This window comes from Corylus avellana, chromosome ca4 (assembly GCF_901000735.1).
Source record: "Corylus avellana chromosome ca4, CavTom2PMs-1.0".
Classification (NCBI taxonomy): Eukaryota; Viridiplantae; Streptophyta; class Magnoliopsida; order Fagales; family Betulaceae; genus Corylus; species Corylus avellana.
This window is the reverse complement of record NC_081544.1, coordinates 22805908-22821957: the sequence shown is the minus strand read 5'-3', so window position 1 is coordinate 22821957 and position 16050 is coordinate 22805908. Positions and strand designations below refer to the sequence as shown.

General features: G+C 37.9%; 3 protein-coding genes across 4 annotated transcripts; 2 read left to right on the top strand and 1 right to left on the bottom strand.

The window, feature by feature from the left end:
- Positions 1-4: 4 nt before the first annotated feature.
- On the top strand, positions 5-6023 carry LOC132178235 (formin-like protein 1; the record flags this gene model as incomplete). The annotated part of the gene is made up of 4 exons (XM_059590684.1): positions 5-1203; positions 1577-1785; positions 2741-2985; positions 4808-6023. Coding segments are annotated over 4 exons (2475 nt in total), but the record flags the coding sequence as incomplete, so codon positions are not given.
- Positions 6024-6148: 125 nt separating this feature from the next.
- On the bottom strand, positions 6149-11527 carry LOC132177476 (acyl-coenzyme A thioesterase 2, chloroplastic-like). Its single transcript, XM_059589814.1, has 5 exons — positions 10566-11527; positions 8356-8533; positions 7340-7809; positions 6785-6913; positions 6149-6542 (listed from the first exon to the last, which is right to left on the bottom strand). Exons 1-5 carry the CDS (start codon positions 11412-11414, stop codon positions 6390-6392), a joined length of 1779 nt encoding a protein of 592 aa, XP_059445797.1. The 5' UTR covers positions 11415-11527; the 3' UTR covers positions 6149-6389.
- A 1564-nt stretch (positions 11528-13091) lies between these two features.
- LOC132177477 (sm-like protein LSM36B) lies at positions 13092-15599 on the top strand. Of its 2 annotated transcripts, none has more exons than XM_059589816.1 (4): positions 13092-13154; positions 13672-13816; positions 15128-15241; positions 15354-15599. In XM_059589816.1, exons 2-4 carry the CDS (start codon positions 13702-13704, stop codon positions 15398-15400), a joined length of 276 nt encoding a protein of 91 aa, XP_059445799.1. In that variant the 5' UTR covers positions 13092-13154; positions 13672-13701; the 3' UTR covers positions 15401-15599. The 2 variants fall into 2 exon arrangements, with proteins under 2 accessions (XP_059445799.1, XP_059445800.1); XM_059589817.1 differs by having other exon boundaries at positions 13106-13154; positions 13693-13816.
- The last annotated feature ends 451 nt before the right edge of the window (positions 15600-16050 follow it).

The following is a 16050-nucleotide window of genomic DNA, read 5'->3' as shown; positions in this document are numbered from 1 at the left end:
CCCCCACCCCTCCTCCTCAAACTCTCACCGCCACATCATTGCCATCTCTGTCTCCGTTTCCCTCCTCATCGCATCCCTCTTCATCGCCTTCTCCACCTTCATCTACTACCGCAAGCACGCCCCTTTCTCCACCTCCTCCACCGCCGACGACAAGACCTCTCGCGCCGATAGCCTCCGCTTGTACTCCGATGGGACCCTCAAGCCTCCTCCTCGTATCGGCCCGTCTAACCCCAGCTCCGAGTTTCTCTACCTTGGTACATTAGCTAATTCCCATGGCATCGACGACGGGGAAGCTGAGAATTCGAGCAATGCCGGAGTCTCGGCCCCCATCCAGTATCAGAAACTGGGTTCGCCGGAGCTCAAGCCGCTTCCGCCGCTTCCGAAGAGCAGCTTCAAGCAGAGTTATGGAAGTTCTGGAGTGGGTTCTTCTGGGAATGAGGAGGACGATGAAGGAGACGAAGAGTTTTTTTCTCCGAGAGGGTCTTCTGGCCGAAAAGAAAGTCCAGTTCGTACCGGATCCAGCTCCCGAAGAGTGTTCAATGATGAAAATTTCGGAAGTAGAAGCTTCAATTCCAGAACTGCGTCGTACCCATGTTCGGATTCGGCCTCCCCAACGAGTTCTGTCTCGAATTCTGCATCCCCAGCTCTGAATTTTAGTCCCACAAGCATGAAATCCAAGTCCCCGGACTCCGTGATAAATTTCCCTGCTCCGATTCCGATTCCGGTTCCGGTTCCGGCTAGGCTGATACCAACAACGCTCCCATCGCTTTCTTCTTCGTCGTCTTCGTCTTCTTCATCATCATCAGAGAGAGGTTCAGGGAATACCCAGAATTCCCCAGCGAGAAATTCGGACGTTTCGGGGCAGAGTAAGCGATCCCCAACGAGAATCGAGTGTGTTCCAATAAAACTACCTCCGCCACCACCTCCACCACCTCCGCCAGCAAGATTTTGGGAAGTTCCGGCTGCCGTCGGCCCAAACCGAGAGCCTAATCCGGGGCCGCCACTTCTTGTACCGCCTTCTAGGCCTGTTATGTTGCAAAATGTTGCACCCATTTCGGCTGCTGAGCAATTGCAGAGCAACGGAACTGTGGAGAGGAATGAGGATACTCCGAGACCAAAGTTGAAACCTTTACATTGGGATAAGGTTAGAGCGAGCTCGGATCGAGCTATGGTGTGGGATCAGATGAAATCGAGCTCTTTCCAGTAAGATAAATGACTTTTTAACCTTTTCATATCTGGGTGTTCAAAGTTTTTGTGATGTTTTGGGTTATATGATCACTTTTTCTGGATCAGGAATATCTCCAAGGTAACTTTAGGTAGGTTGGAGTTTTAAAATCCTAGTCACTATCTTTAACCACTATTTTAATTAAAAGGTTCAGAAAAATTAAAGATATGCAGAAATGTTGAGAGGACAAAATCTGAATCATTTAATGGAAAGTAATGGTTACTGGCTAGGATTTTAAGAACTCCATAGAGAGTTACCTGGAGAAATGCAAACCCAGAGGATTCTAATCCAGTTTTTCTTGTTTGTGGAAGTTATGTCTTTTGCTAAGTTTGAATTTTGTTTTGGTTGCAGACTGAATGAGGAAATGATTGAGACGCTGTTTATGGTTAACAATAATAATAATTTGAATTCGACTACGAAAGATAATGGTCGGCGTCAGGTTCTCCCTTTGCTGAACCAGGAGAGTCGGGTGCTTGATCCGAAGAAGTCTCAGAACATTGCAATTTTGTTGAGGGCACTAAATGTGACCATTGAGGAAGTCTGTGAAGCTCTTTCGGAAGGTAACTGCTCAATTTTATGTAAAACTTGCGTGGACCCCTTGTAGTAAAATAGCGGGGCCCTCCTTTGTTGTGCAAGTTATTCCTGATTTCAAGTTTTTGTTGGCAAGTTATGGTTACTTCAATATTGAGCAAAATTTGTGCCTCCCTAGTCCCTACACTGTATGAGCTTATAAAATGAGGCATGTTGGGTTGCTTTTGTTCGTTTGGCAATTTTTTCAAAAGAATTCTCAAGGTTGAGGACACCAGACGCCTGATATTCCCAATGTTACTGTTTTTTTGAAGTTTTACAATCAATGTCTTTGCTTTGAGTTGGTAAACTTCCAGATGTGCCCTGCCAATCTAGAGTTGAGTAACTTTGGTCTTTTTCTTAGTGCATAGCCTTGATGTTTACAATTCTCCTAGGTTCTTCAAGTAGACTCTAAAGTCTTGTTTTGAGTGTAATTTGTCTCAAAAGTTGAAACCAGATTATTATCGCGTTGATGGTTAATTTAAAAGCCTTTTCTGTGATCACAATCTCTGAATGATAATATATTGTCTCCTGGTATATAGCATATACTTTGTGCAGTTTATTCTGTTCCTGAGAAGGCTAAAAAAGAAGCTCTCTTTCTGTGTGTGTGTGTGTGTTGACCTGTTCTGGGTTTGACAGTTCCAACACCACTCTGTCCTTGTAAGCAGTGCCATTTCCAAACTATAAATTTAATGCATTTGCAAATTTTTGTTGTATAGAAGTTGGTGTTGCAAGAAGTTAAAAAATTTTCCCCTTTCCAGAATGGTTCATTGTATTTCATTCTCTTCTCATTAGGTGTTACTGTGCTTTTCTCAACGTCATTAGCATGACAAATCCTTTTGTATGTATGTGTGTGCGTGTGCATGTGCGCGCATTTGATATATAATCATTAATCATTCAAACAATTGGAGCGCTGAAAATTTTGAACTTCTCTCTAAATGCAAACAGGTAACTCTGACACATTAGGGACAGAACTTCTTGAAAGTTTATTGAAGATGGCTCCTACCAAAGAAGAGGAACGTAAACTAGCAGAGTTCAAAGATGAATCACCATTTAAGCTAGGACCAGCTGAGAAATTTCTCAAGGCCATGCTTGATATACCATTTGCATTTAAAAGGGTGGATGCGATGCTTTACATTGCCAATTTTGATTCGGAAGTTGAATACCTTCAAAGGTCTTTTGAAACTCTGGAGGTAAATCTTAATTTCTCATGTGTTTATATAGATGTCTCTAGTATAAAGGCCTCATGGGCAGAGCGTAAGCAAAATGTGTGGAGCGGAGCCCATGAGATCCATTGCAGCTTATTAAGTTTTGTTATGCAAGGGTCGAATAATAGGTTGGGGGCAGCCCTCTGCAGCATAGTAAAGGGTATATTGGAAATTTCAATGTAGCATGTTAGGGATTTTACTGGGGACAATAAATAATAGTGAAAATTAGTCGCTCACTCGCTTCTGTGGACGTAGGCACACTGTTGAAGCATGTAAATTTTCTGTGTATTGTTTTCTCTATTTACTTTTCACTAAATCGCATAATCTCGATAATCCCCAGCAGTTATGCTATCTGCACTTTATGTTTGGTGAAAACATTTTGAAATGGAAACCTCATGCATGCCACTTGAACGCTCCCTATATCTCTATGTGTACCTCTGGTGGTTGCACTCCCTATTTATCAATGTGTACCTCTGGTGGTTGCAGCTTTTCTTAACAATATTTCTTTCTCATCCCAATATTCACATACCTTTTTATCCTGAGCAGTGATCAGAAGGCTGGAGCTCACTATAAAATGAGTCAAAAGCTGAATAGTGGAAAAGTGAAGATTCCTTCTCTTTTATTTTGACTTGTGGTTAAAGCCAATCTGTTTTCTCAAAGAAAGCTGCTTATGATAATTTTCATTGTCTAGTCACTCTTCCATTACTTCCTGTCTCTTTTCTCCTCCATTTTCCATAATCATAGATGATTTGTTGACCCACTTTATGATGCAACCAATCTAATCATTAAATATTGAGCTCAATACTTGGCCCAATGCACATGAACATCTTTTCATGTAATAACATTATCCCAAAGTAGCCATGAGCCTTAATCCAAGCCCGTGATCTCCATCTGCTGCCACTGTTACTGCCTTCACGAGTATGAATAATTTTTTCATGATCTTGTTCCTGGATTATGATTACTCCAACCTTAAGTCATGATGTCAAGACAAGGGGTGGGGGGATAAAAGTCTTTAGTCAAACCTTGCGTACAATTCAACAAATTGTGATTTTCAAGTACAGTAGCCAGGTATACATTCATCGTAAATTGAGCAGAGGCAGTTCCAACCATGGCTCCAAATGATTAATATGGCTTTCACATTTAGAGACTAGCAAGGTTGCTTAACCCGTTAGGGCAATAAACTGCATAGTTCTACTGACCAGATTAAAAAAGTATACAACAGTATAAAGAAGCTTCAAACTACTTGTACCTTTTATTATGTTGTGTTTAATTTAAGGTCTTGTTTTATATTGAAAACATCAGTTAAGTGCTTACAATGCATTCAGTAGGTTAGAGCATTGAGATTGGGTTGAAATAGCGATTCTTCTTCAAAAACTTGGTAGTGCCCAGAGTAGCAGTGATCGTTCAAGTGCAAACAGTCATGATAATTGAGTAAATATGGTGAACCAGAGAAAGTATTCCAACTACTTGGGAAGCTATATTATTTCTTCTGGCTAGAGCAGTACTGTTTTTAGTCTTTACTTGCACCTTGCCAAATTAACACGCATGACTTTATCTTCTCTTCTAGTTTCTTGGTAATGTGTACATCAGGACGATTATAGGAAAAAAGTAAAATTATGTAAATACTTGCCAAATAAATGTATCTTTCTCTTGTTTAATGACGAACCTACTTGCTGAACTTTCCTTTTCATGCCCTCCAGTGAACTTCTCCTTGCAATTTATTGTCTCATTTAATTGAGAAGGTAGATCTAATTTTTCCAATTACATATATATTTACCAGCTGCTGTTCACACTTCATTTCCTACAGGCAGCTTGTGAAGAATTGAGGAACAGCAAAATGTTTCTGAAGCTTCTTGAAGCAGTCCTCAAAACTGGGAACCGCATGAATGTTGGCACCAACCGGGGTGATGCCCATGCGTTCAAGCTGGACACACTCCTCAAGCTTGCTGATATTAAGGGCATCGATGGGAAAACCACTCTCTTGCATTTTGTTGTTCAGGAAATTATTAGAGCTGAAGGTTCTCGTCTTTCTGGTACCAATCAGAGTCAAATGGCGGAGAATCAGCAGTCTGCTTTCCGGGATGAAGTTGAATATAGAAAGCTTGGGTTGCAAGTTGTTTCGGGTTTGAGTGGGGAGCTCACCAGTGTAAAGAAAGCTGCAGCAATGGATTCAGATGTGCTCAGCAGTGAAGTTGCAAAGCTTGCTGAAGGAATCGCCAAAATATCTGAAGTTGTAAAATTAAATGAAGAAATCGCATTGAAGCAGACTAGCCGAAGGTTTTCAGAGTCAATGAATGGGTTCTTGAAGAAGGCTGGGGAAGAGCTTGTAAGGATCCAAGCCCAAGAGAGAGTTGCTCTCTCTCTGGTGAAGGAAATAACCGAATACTTCCATGGGAACTCAGCTAAAGAGGAAGCTCATCCATTCCGGATTTTCATGGTGGTGAGGGATTTTCTTTCTATTCTCGACCGTGCTTGCAAGGAAGTAGGGAAAGCTAATGAGAGAACCATTGTCGGTTCTGCCCGTCAATTTCCTATGCCTGTGAATCCAACCCTTGTGCATGTATTTCCTGGATTGAATGGAAGGCAGCATTATGGTTCCTCAGATGATGAAAGCTCATCCCCATCATAGCACTTGCATTTCATAGTCCTGTCGATTTGCTATGCCCGTGAATCCAACCTTTCCGCCGGTATATTCCTGGATTTAATGGGATGGTGGAAGTTCATCCTCATCATAGCACATGATTTGGTGTATAGTCTCTTTCTGTGCGTTTATGGTGAATCTCACTGAATGCAAGTTAAATATTGGTGGCGCTTTTGGGTTGAGCTTGCTGAATGTGAAGTAATATCATTTGCTTTTGTGTGGCGCCGTTCTTGTACTTATATATCTATATGCTCACAGAATTTTGGAATATTGTTTATCGTATGTGTAATATAGAGGGAATTCTCTGAAGATAATAATGCTGTATTGCTAGAATAGTTGGATTTATCGTGTAAATCTGTTAGATAATTAGGTTCATGATGACTCTCTGGCTCTCTTTATCTTTCTCTTTTACTTTTTGGCTTACCTGATGAATGAATTCCTACTATTACAACGTGGCTCAGGAGTAAGAGGGTGTTCGAATTTCAATTAAATGTCTTGAGAAAGAAATTCATTTCTATTGTTCTCTCTTCAATTATAAGAAGCAGACCTCCTGTTCTCGTAAACCACATTTCCTGGGACCTGCATGGTTTGTTTACTTTTCAACCTCAAAAGCAACACACAATGTAATTTCAGTTGCCCCTAACCCTAAGAAAGTATTTACACAGAGATGAAGAAAAGACTAACACTCCATCAGAAAACTTCGTTTTCCGCTTATGCTTGCTCTCTTTCATAAAGAATAAAAATGTCTTCATGATTTCGCAAACCGGGAGCCCTCTGCATCCATTCGTTCGAGTACACGCCGTGCTTCCTCTTCTGTAGCCGGAACAACATTCCGAATCTTCAAACCACTTCTCATGGCCTCAGGACGGACAGAGAATGTGAAGTAGAATTTGTTGGACACCTGTTCAAATTGCAAAATTGTAACTGGACAAAAAGATTGGCATTTTAAGCTCGGCAGATTTTATAAAGACAAACTGGCTGGGAATGAACATGGATTGCCTGGATGTGGAGAATCTTCTTGAGTCAATAGATTTATTTTTGGTGAATTTAAACCTAATTTATTGACTTGTCTTTATTTGGGTGGGAGGGAAAGATTTTTCATGTCATGTACAGAAGGTTTTATATTTTATTTCAGGTGCTCACCTCACTGGACCTGAGCTCAGGCCTTGTAACATGAGCAACAACTTCCACGTTTATCAGAGGTTCAGCTGGGTTCTCGAGTTCAGTGTACAGCACACAAGACTTGAACCGGAGGAAATTTCCAACATCCACCTGCATCACCAAAATTGTGAAGGGTTTTGACTATAATAAGATAGACACTTGTTTTGCAGAAATACTCTTGTTGGACAATAGACACTTCTAGAGCAATGAATCAATGTCAAAACTCAGTCCATTGACTTGCCTAAATGCCACTTTCCTCACTTTTTACGCCATTTTAGTCGGTAATTATGTTTTAACTGAGCTCTTAAAGCCTATTTTCTTACATATATAGCATAACCTATCAGCTGTTTGATATTACCCTTCATTGGCAACTAAGTATGATCCATGCCCCTGGCCATCAAGAGGAGTACTATTCGAGATGCAACCTTAGAGGGATCCAAGGAACAGTACATAATGAATCCAGAAATATAGTACTCTGCATGTTAGCTACTGAAAATGGTGTATAAGCATTTAATAGATGGTAGGGTGGCTACTTACAGGTTTAAAGAAATCAACATGATCAACTTCTAGAAAGTGTGGTGCTACACCAGCAAAGGCATAAGTAGTTGAGAAGGCCAGTTCAAATGCTCTTCGCATCAAAAATCCTCCAAAAATCCGACCATGGATGTTCCTTTGTTGTGGCTGACAAATAAATGAGTTCTGAAGGCAAGTATCCCCTATAAGGATGCTATCTCTGTCTGCCAATGCTGGCATATCACAGAAGATTCGCCCTTCAGCCAACAATGCATTCAGCCTATCCATATCTTCATTCTCAAAATCTTTTTTATGTTCTGCTCTCTTCTTTTTCCTAAGTTTGTTCCTTTCTTCTGCTTCCTCCCAAAGCAACTTCTCTCGTTCAGTTTCAGGTGACACTTGGTTGACCGGTGCTGATTTTCCAGTCCTGGAGTCCCGAGCCACAAATGTGAAGTTTGCTACAAGAGCAAATGAGTCTGACACATTTATGGCCCCTGCAAAAAAACAAAATATTCCACAATAAAGCATAGTACAGCTGGGAAATTGTATAAATATATAAATTTATAAAGGGAACATATGAAGATGAAGTTTTCAGGAGGTTTTACTTTATTTTCTACTGTTATTATCTGTTCTTATTTTTTCTTTTGGGCAAGTCTTATCAGTTCCATGACACAAGAACCTAAGTCACAAGATACTAGCCAATGTAAAAGAATTATTTTTTTTGGTCAGGATCTATGTAAAACGTTACTAAGATCAAATTCAAAGGGGATACTTCAACCAGAACCATGAAAACAAGAATAAGAAATTGTTATAAAGCAAATTCTTTTAATTTTGGCTTACATGTATTTAACTTATCTTTTTAAACCATCTTGTGGCTACTGCTTTCCTCGAGTGATTACCGATCAAATTCACCAAAAAAAAAAAAGAAAAAAAAGAAAAAAAGAAGATATGACACCAGAAACTGCAAGCCTATCCCAAAGCTCAGGTTGTAAAAGAAAACAAAACAATAATTATATTTATGATATTAAGTTCTGCAATACCCTTCTTGGACTGAGTCACTTCCAGTTGAATCTCCAATGATGATCGCCCAACCCATGTAACAGCACCAGCTATTTGTAAATCTGTGTCGACTTGGATGGGTTTCTTCACAACCATCTTGTCGACAGAAGCAGTGACTAATATAAGAGGCCTTGTCATGCCATCAGGATTGCAGCAGTGCTGGTCAGACAAGTTCTCAAGTAAATAATAGGGGCTTGGATAATGTTTCAATTACATCAGCAACAATGATACTCTTAGAAAATAGCCAAGTCAGGGAAGGAATGTCGAAGTAAATACACTAACGTATGAAATGCACAGATGAACTGGTCCAAGGGAAATATTACTGATCAAGGTAATAAGCAGATTATAGTAGGTGAATAGTATCTGCCGAAAAGTGATGGCCTAGACTATAGCAGTTTAACTATTATCTTTCCCAAAGAGTTACATTACTTTCTAAACTTCCAACAGGGAAGCATAAAAACAATAGAAAAACTAAATTACAATTCTTTAAAGAGGCAATCCAATCAGAGACTATACATCCAGCAGCTAGGAATACATGCAGGTCATTTGTTTTTTATTGGAAAGTTGAACACACACCCAGTGGGACTTAAGCTCATCACCTCAACCTCCACCTTGCTACAAAGAAAGGAAGTACCATTTATGCTAAAGCTCATTGGCACATGCAGCGTAAATGGCACCAATCTCCCTAATACTAATGAATATCAAAAATTCAATTCAGAGGAACATATTATGCGCACTACCTATGACTTAAATCCCATACAATAGGGCATAATAAAGCAAATTACAAGAAAGGTTTGATCAAAGACATATTACAAGCAATATGTAATATGTCTTTGATCAAACTTGTAATAAAGCAAATTACAAGCAAATTACGCGCATAATATGTGTTTGATCAAACATGAAACACCATTATAATGGCCCACAGTTCTCAAGAAAGGATTGCTGCTTGCAAAAGGGAATACAAATTTTGTACTCATCAAGTGAGTCAATATAAACTATGAAAGCATAAATACTCGTTCTCACACTTTTAGGAGCTTCGCTTGAGGTCAAAAAGATGGTTGTCAGTGGAAATGGAAGTGTGGGTGAGGAGGTAGGTGAGGAAGGTGGGTCTTGTAATGCCAGAGGGCCAAGATTCTACATGACCATGTGCTGCATGATGATTTTGATGGGTAGTTTCCTGAGGATATACTCATGATCTCTTTAATCAATTTGATTGCTTTAGGCAAATAGTCAAACATTATTGAATGTGGCCAATTTGGGGTTTCTAAGCAGTCATAAAACCCTAGATTTTTAGTCGAAGTGGTAAACTGGACAAACTATATAATGACATTCCGCTACACATTTCACTGAAACTTAAACATTTCTCTGTCCAATTACTTTCCTTTATTTGTGGACTTCTTCGATTCCATTATGTTTGTTTGGCTCCTATATAAAAGAAAAAATAATAAAAAGAGAAAAGTTTAAATTATTTTCAAGGAATCGGTTTGTCAAGGATAAAGAGAGAAACGAAAAGGTGCACACATGTTGGCATTTTCATACTAAACCCTACCAAAATTTCTCTTCAAAATAGGAGTGATTTGGAGAGAAAGCTAGGAGTAAGGAAAAAAAAAATGCTAAATATCCACGTTCTAATCATAATCAATCAATGGAAAACAATACACATTTTCTTATTTTCTCTTCTCTTTCCTTCAATTTATTCCTACTATAGGATGTGAACCAAATTCCGTGTTTGGGTGGAACCAGAATACTGTAAAATGCAATCCACCCATAGACCTCCAGCAGCTAGTATTACTTGCAGATTAACTAATGAATATCCAAAATCCAATTCAGTGGAACACATTTAGGCACTACTATGACTACAAACCCCAGAAATGCCAACATGATAAAGGAAATCACAAGGAATGCATCTTCCAATTCAACACCTACCAACACCACATTGTAGGGTATAACTAAGAACCTCTGACAACATTTTGGCACAATGGCATTACAGCTAAGAAAACTTGGCTTCATGAGAAATGGCTACCAAGTCAACCCTAATACAGAACCTCTAATCCATACCATTCAAAACCCATTTCACAACCCCCACTCCAAGCATTTCCAACCCATCAAATCCGACAAACTTCAAATAAACACAGCGCATATTATATCATAATGCCCCATATGTAAGAATTCAGAAGAGTTTCAGAATTACCTTGAATGCGATCGTTCCAGCAAGAGCATCAAGATCCTCGAGCAACTTCCCCATCCTAATCTCATTCCAGGGGTTCCTGTACTGCTCTCTAAGTATATAATCAGACGAGAATTTGTAAACAATGCTAGTCCGGCTTTGCCCCGGATTTTTCTTCACCAATTCGCCTTGCGAAGGCGCATCGGTTGGCGTATCTGAGAGCTTTTCGAAAATGCTCGACCTCGCTTCCCATAGAGCATTTGTTACAGGTGAATGGTACATTCCAGGCCACAGACTAATCGGTTTTCGGATTGAAGAGCCCGCATCAATAGGCTGCGAAACCTCAAACGGTGAAGTTATGGTGGAAACAACTGGGATCGCATTTGATGAAGAGGGTCTGGGGTCTGTAAAGTCCACTGATTTGGCACACGGGTCAGACTTTTCAGCAGCAAATGGCCTGGTTTGAGTAAATCTGTATGAATTTGCATCATAAATACTGGTTCTGAAAATGGATTTTTGTCGTTTCGATGAATTGGACAAGAGGGTACTATTGGATTCTCCATTAAAGTTGTAATTCGGACATGGGTCTGAACTTATATAAGAAAAGGACCTGGTTTGAGATAGCGTAGGTGGAATTGGATCGAGAAGTGTGCTTTTGGAAGCCGGGTTTGCTTGTTTTGGTGAGTCTGGTATGTGGGCGTTGATGAGAACAATGTTTCCGAACTCTAGCGGTGCTTGTGTTGGGGATGGATTGGTGGGGGTCGAGCATGAAGCAAGTGCTTGGAGTGGCACTGGCGAGGATTTGTAAGTGTAGAATGGAATGTTGGTGGAGTTGAAGAGAAGGTGGGAAACCGGATTTCTCAGTGATCTCATGGTCTCAGATTGCAAAAAGAAGTTGAAGAAGGAAATGGGCTCAGCTCACAACAGCTGTTTGGTTAGCTTTAACCTTCCATGGATGTAGGAGACTGGGTGCTAGCCGAAGGATCGAGGTCGGTCATGTAATTTCAAGGATTTTGACCAATCAGCACATATCCAAGTCAACCTTTTTTGTAAAAAAATAAGTAAGAATAAAGATCTCTCTCTCTCTCTCTCTCTCTCTCTCTCTATATATATATATATAATTTATTTATATGAATAAGTGATTCAATAGTCCAAAATTTATTTAGATAAATAAATCCTATATAAACTTTCTTTAACATAAAATTGCTAAAGATCCCAATCCATTAAATGGGTTCTCAAGATCAATTAATCTATTTTACTTTTTGAAAAAATGGTTGACGGACCCAAAAGGATTGTTAGAGTGAACCCTAGGGTGGTGTATGAGGGCGTGATCACACGACACTTTTGAAATGATTGAGGGTAAGAGGGTGGTCAATCTACTCCGACACATCCTTCGAGTGGTTGTCTTACCCTTGGGTGGTGGATCACCTTCTCAAAGAAACATGCAAATAAGAATTTCTATAAATGTTTTTTGGGTACATTTTATTAAATTGATGTGCTCAAAATGCATGTAAAAATCATAAATAATGTTATATAGTACATTTTTATCGTACTTTTATTTTACTTTGTTGATGCAGAACTGTTAATCAATCATTTAATTGTTTTTAAAGTAAATGTTAATTGACAATCATCAATGTGAGATAAAAATAAAATAAAAATGTAATATATAATATTTTTTTTTTAAAAAAAATGACATGTTTTAAACATATATTGATTTAATAGACTAAAATAATAGAATTTATTTGTGGAAACTTTACTTTACCCTTCTGAATTGTCATTACTTTTACAATGTCCCCCTAAAATTCAATTTCTTTCAATTTAGTGTATCCATATTTCAATTGTTTGCAATCTCACAATTCTGTTAACTTTTTTCAAAATACCCTGATTTGTTTTAGAAAAAAAAAAAAAAACAAAAATTAAGGTGTTGGTCCAAATTTAACAGTATTTGCAAAAATACTCATGTTTCAATCTTTGCAAAAAAATTCGAATGTTTTTTTTTGAGAAAAAGAGGGGTATTTTGAAAATTTTCTTGAAATTTAACAAAAAAAATTTAACGGAGAGGTAAAATTGATTGAAAAAAAAAAAAAATACACTGAATTAAAATGTTTTGAACTTTAGAAAAAACAAAAGCTACGATTTAAAGAAAACTTTGTTTATCTATAGAAAAGAAAAAAAGAAAAAGAAAACTTTGTTGACTGCATAATTGATGATACAAAGTATACGGGCAGAGTTTTCTTCTAAACTGAGTTAGAGAAATTTCTTTCAACTTGGTCTATAAAAATGACATGTGTCATTTGAACATGTGAGGAATAAAATTGGAATAAATAATGTTAAAAACTCATATCTATCTCACATATTATTAAAAAAATGAACACATATAATTTTTGTAGATCAAGTTGAAGGAAATTTCTCCAACCCAATTTGAAAGAAAAATCAATCCCAAAATATACCAACCTGACTGGCAAAAAGAAAACACGTGAAAAAAAAAAATGTTGTTAAACAAACGACGTCGTTCCCTAGCAGCCTGTATATAAAGACCCAACCATATAAGCGAGGGTTACGTCTTAACTTTCTAGTCCCGCCCTCTCAAAGATCAAGCAAAGCAATCAAACGGTATTTTTCTTAATCTTTATCTCTTTACTTTTCAGTAGTTGGGGTTCGAATTCGAACTCTTTATTCTTTTCCATGGTCATATATGAATTGTAGTCGATGAACCAAAAAAACGATGTTTTATGGAACACTTATTTGATTTCTTCTTTGGAATTGTTATGGTGTTATTAGTCTAGGGTTTATCTTTTCAACCGTAGCTATTGAATCGGGAGTAGCATGGGCAAATGAGGCATGGGGCTCATATTGGAATTGGGATTCGAAGGAAAGTCGGGATTTTTCAGGACTGTTCATTAGGGATTTAAATTTCAGTGAGCTATTTCTTTTTGGGCATTTGAATTAGGTTAAACCCATCGGGCATAATTGTTAAATAAAAGTACTTTTTTCTTTTTGGTGATTCATTGATTTGCTATGAGTGATGGGTGTTTTAAATTTAAAGTAAAGGTGACTACAATTTTTAGTTATGCTATATTGGTTAGTTCCATAATTAATATATTGTTTACTACTGGTATTCTATCGTCAGGTACTGAAATTTAGATTTTAGATAAGCAAAATGAGTGGAGGTGGAGAGAAAGGGTCAGCAACTACAAAGACCCCAGGAGATTTCCTCAAATCAATTCGAGGGCGACCCGTTGTTGTTAAACTGAATTCTGGAGTTGATTATCGAGGTCAGTTTCTCTATTTCCCATTTCCCCTCTTTAAATTTGATGTATTATCTTCTGTTGTCTCTATGTGTCTGTGGCTGTGCTCTGATGGGGGAGAGAGAGGACAAACATTTGAGCTACCTTTTTTTTTTGGGAGCATGGTGAATGGTTCATGAAGACCAGCTCTGCTTGCTATTATGGCTAGTCTTTGATGGAAGTGTAACTGCCACATAGCAACCATTTTTCCTTTTGAGGGATTTCAGATAATTCCAATTCTACTGGCCAGTTAATGTTTTGTGTTTAAGTGCTTAAAGGAGCTAGAATATGGTAATCTTTGAAAGAATACCCCAATGCATATGTAACATAAGCAATATACACATGATTCAGCAAGGAAAAGAAAAGAAAAAAATTCATGCCTTTATTTATCTCGTTTTTAATATTTTGGACACTTATTTTCTCATTCAAGAGAACGTTTTTATTTTTTATTTTTTCCTGAAAACGCTTCTTGTGGATTCAATGCAAGCTTATAGGTATAATTGTCACTGATGCGTCACAAAATCTTTCAAATGCTCTCTCTCTTAGTTCACATCCTCTCAATCTGGAAAGGGATTGACTTTGTTTTTCTTTGGTATTTACGTGTATCTCCTTCATTTTACAAGCTGCAATTGCACTGAATTTTTACAGCAAAATCATCTCCAAGCATGATTTGTTTTAAATATATAAAATTTCCATACTAAATCTCTTGCTGACACATTTATCATCTAATCCTCCGTTTATATATTGCCTAAATTACACTTGCCTGTCATTTATCAAATGTCTGCAGTACATTGATCACTCACTGTAGGATATATTATTAGCAATTTTTAGATTGGGTTCAGGCATTTCAGACACCATTGCTTTCTCTCTCTCTTTTCCCCTTCACTCTGCCCGAGTTTTTAGGGAAAAAAGAAATTAGTTAACATCGTGCCATCTAGTGAAAATAGGTGACATCTATCCTCCCTTTTTCTTCCTTTTAGCTTTTAAGGAAGGGGTGAAACAGACATTTTTTCCAGTCCTTTGTGACATTATGAAATTGGTTTCTCAAGGGGAAGAAGGCCATATGCTGGTTTAGTATGGTAGAAGAATCATACAATACTTGATACCCGTAATCAGTAGAATCAGACCTCCACCTTTGACAGGTGGAGAAATACCACTTGGCTACAAAGGCCAGTGGCAACTTTTGGCGTAGATAAACATCTGACTGATGGTTGGTGTGCTCCAATTGGTTTAGTACAGCATGGACTATGGAACTATACATTCATTAGTTATTTTGATATCTTTGATCTTTGTGTGCAGGTATTCTCGCGTGTCTGGATGGGTATATGAATATAGCAATGGAGCAAACTGAAGAATATGTCAACGGGCAGTTGAAAAATAAGTATGGCGACGCTTTCATCCGCGGAAACAATGGTACTTTAATGGATTGACTCGTTATTTCACTGTTACTCAACCATCTTTTTGGCCCGTGCCATTATTATTTGACTAGTTTGATAATGATTGGGTTTTCTCTTTGTTGATGCAGTTCTCTACATTAGTACATCAAAGAGGACACTAGCAGATGGGGCTTAAGTATTTGAGTTTTTTTTCAAGACATGTGGATGATGATGATCTGCAGTCATGCCTTTTATGTTTGTATTGTAATTTAAGATATGATGATATGGATTTTGGACATGAGAATTAGATAGACCTACTCTAACTTGGACAAATGAACCTTTTGTCATCTATTATGTGTAATGCGGTGAGCTATTGAATGTTTGATTTGAAGACAGTGAGCTATTGAATGTCATCTATTGAGTTGAATGATAATATTTGCAATATTACTCCTTTTACACTAAATAGTTATTCCATGTTTTTGAGTTCAGACATGAGCCAAATTACATGTCTACTGCTATAAAATGTTTGAGCTATGAAAGTATTATGATTTAAGCTTGTTAAGATATGAAAGTATGTATGAAAGTTTAGCTTGCAGAAGTATGTTTATGAGAAAGATGTTTAATGATTTGAAGGATTATGTCTTAAAGAAATATGTTTTTATTTTATTTTATTATATATATTTTTTCTAAATGCTCACATAAGCGAAGAGAAAATGGTGAGGGAGATTCGAACTAGTGACTTTTGCTTCATGAGATGCAATCCCTAACCGATTAAGCTAAGTCTCGGGACCTAAGGAATCTGTTAATTAAGATGAGTTTAAGATAATAAAAGAAACGTTTGTAGTT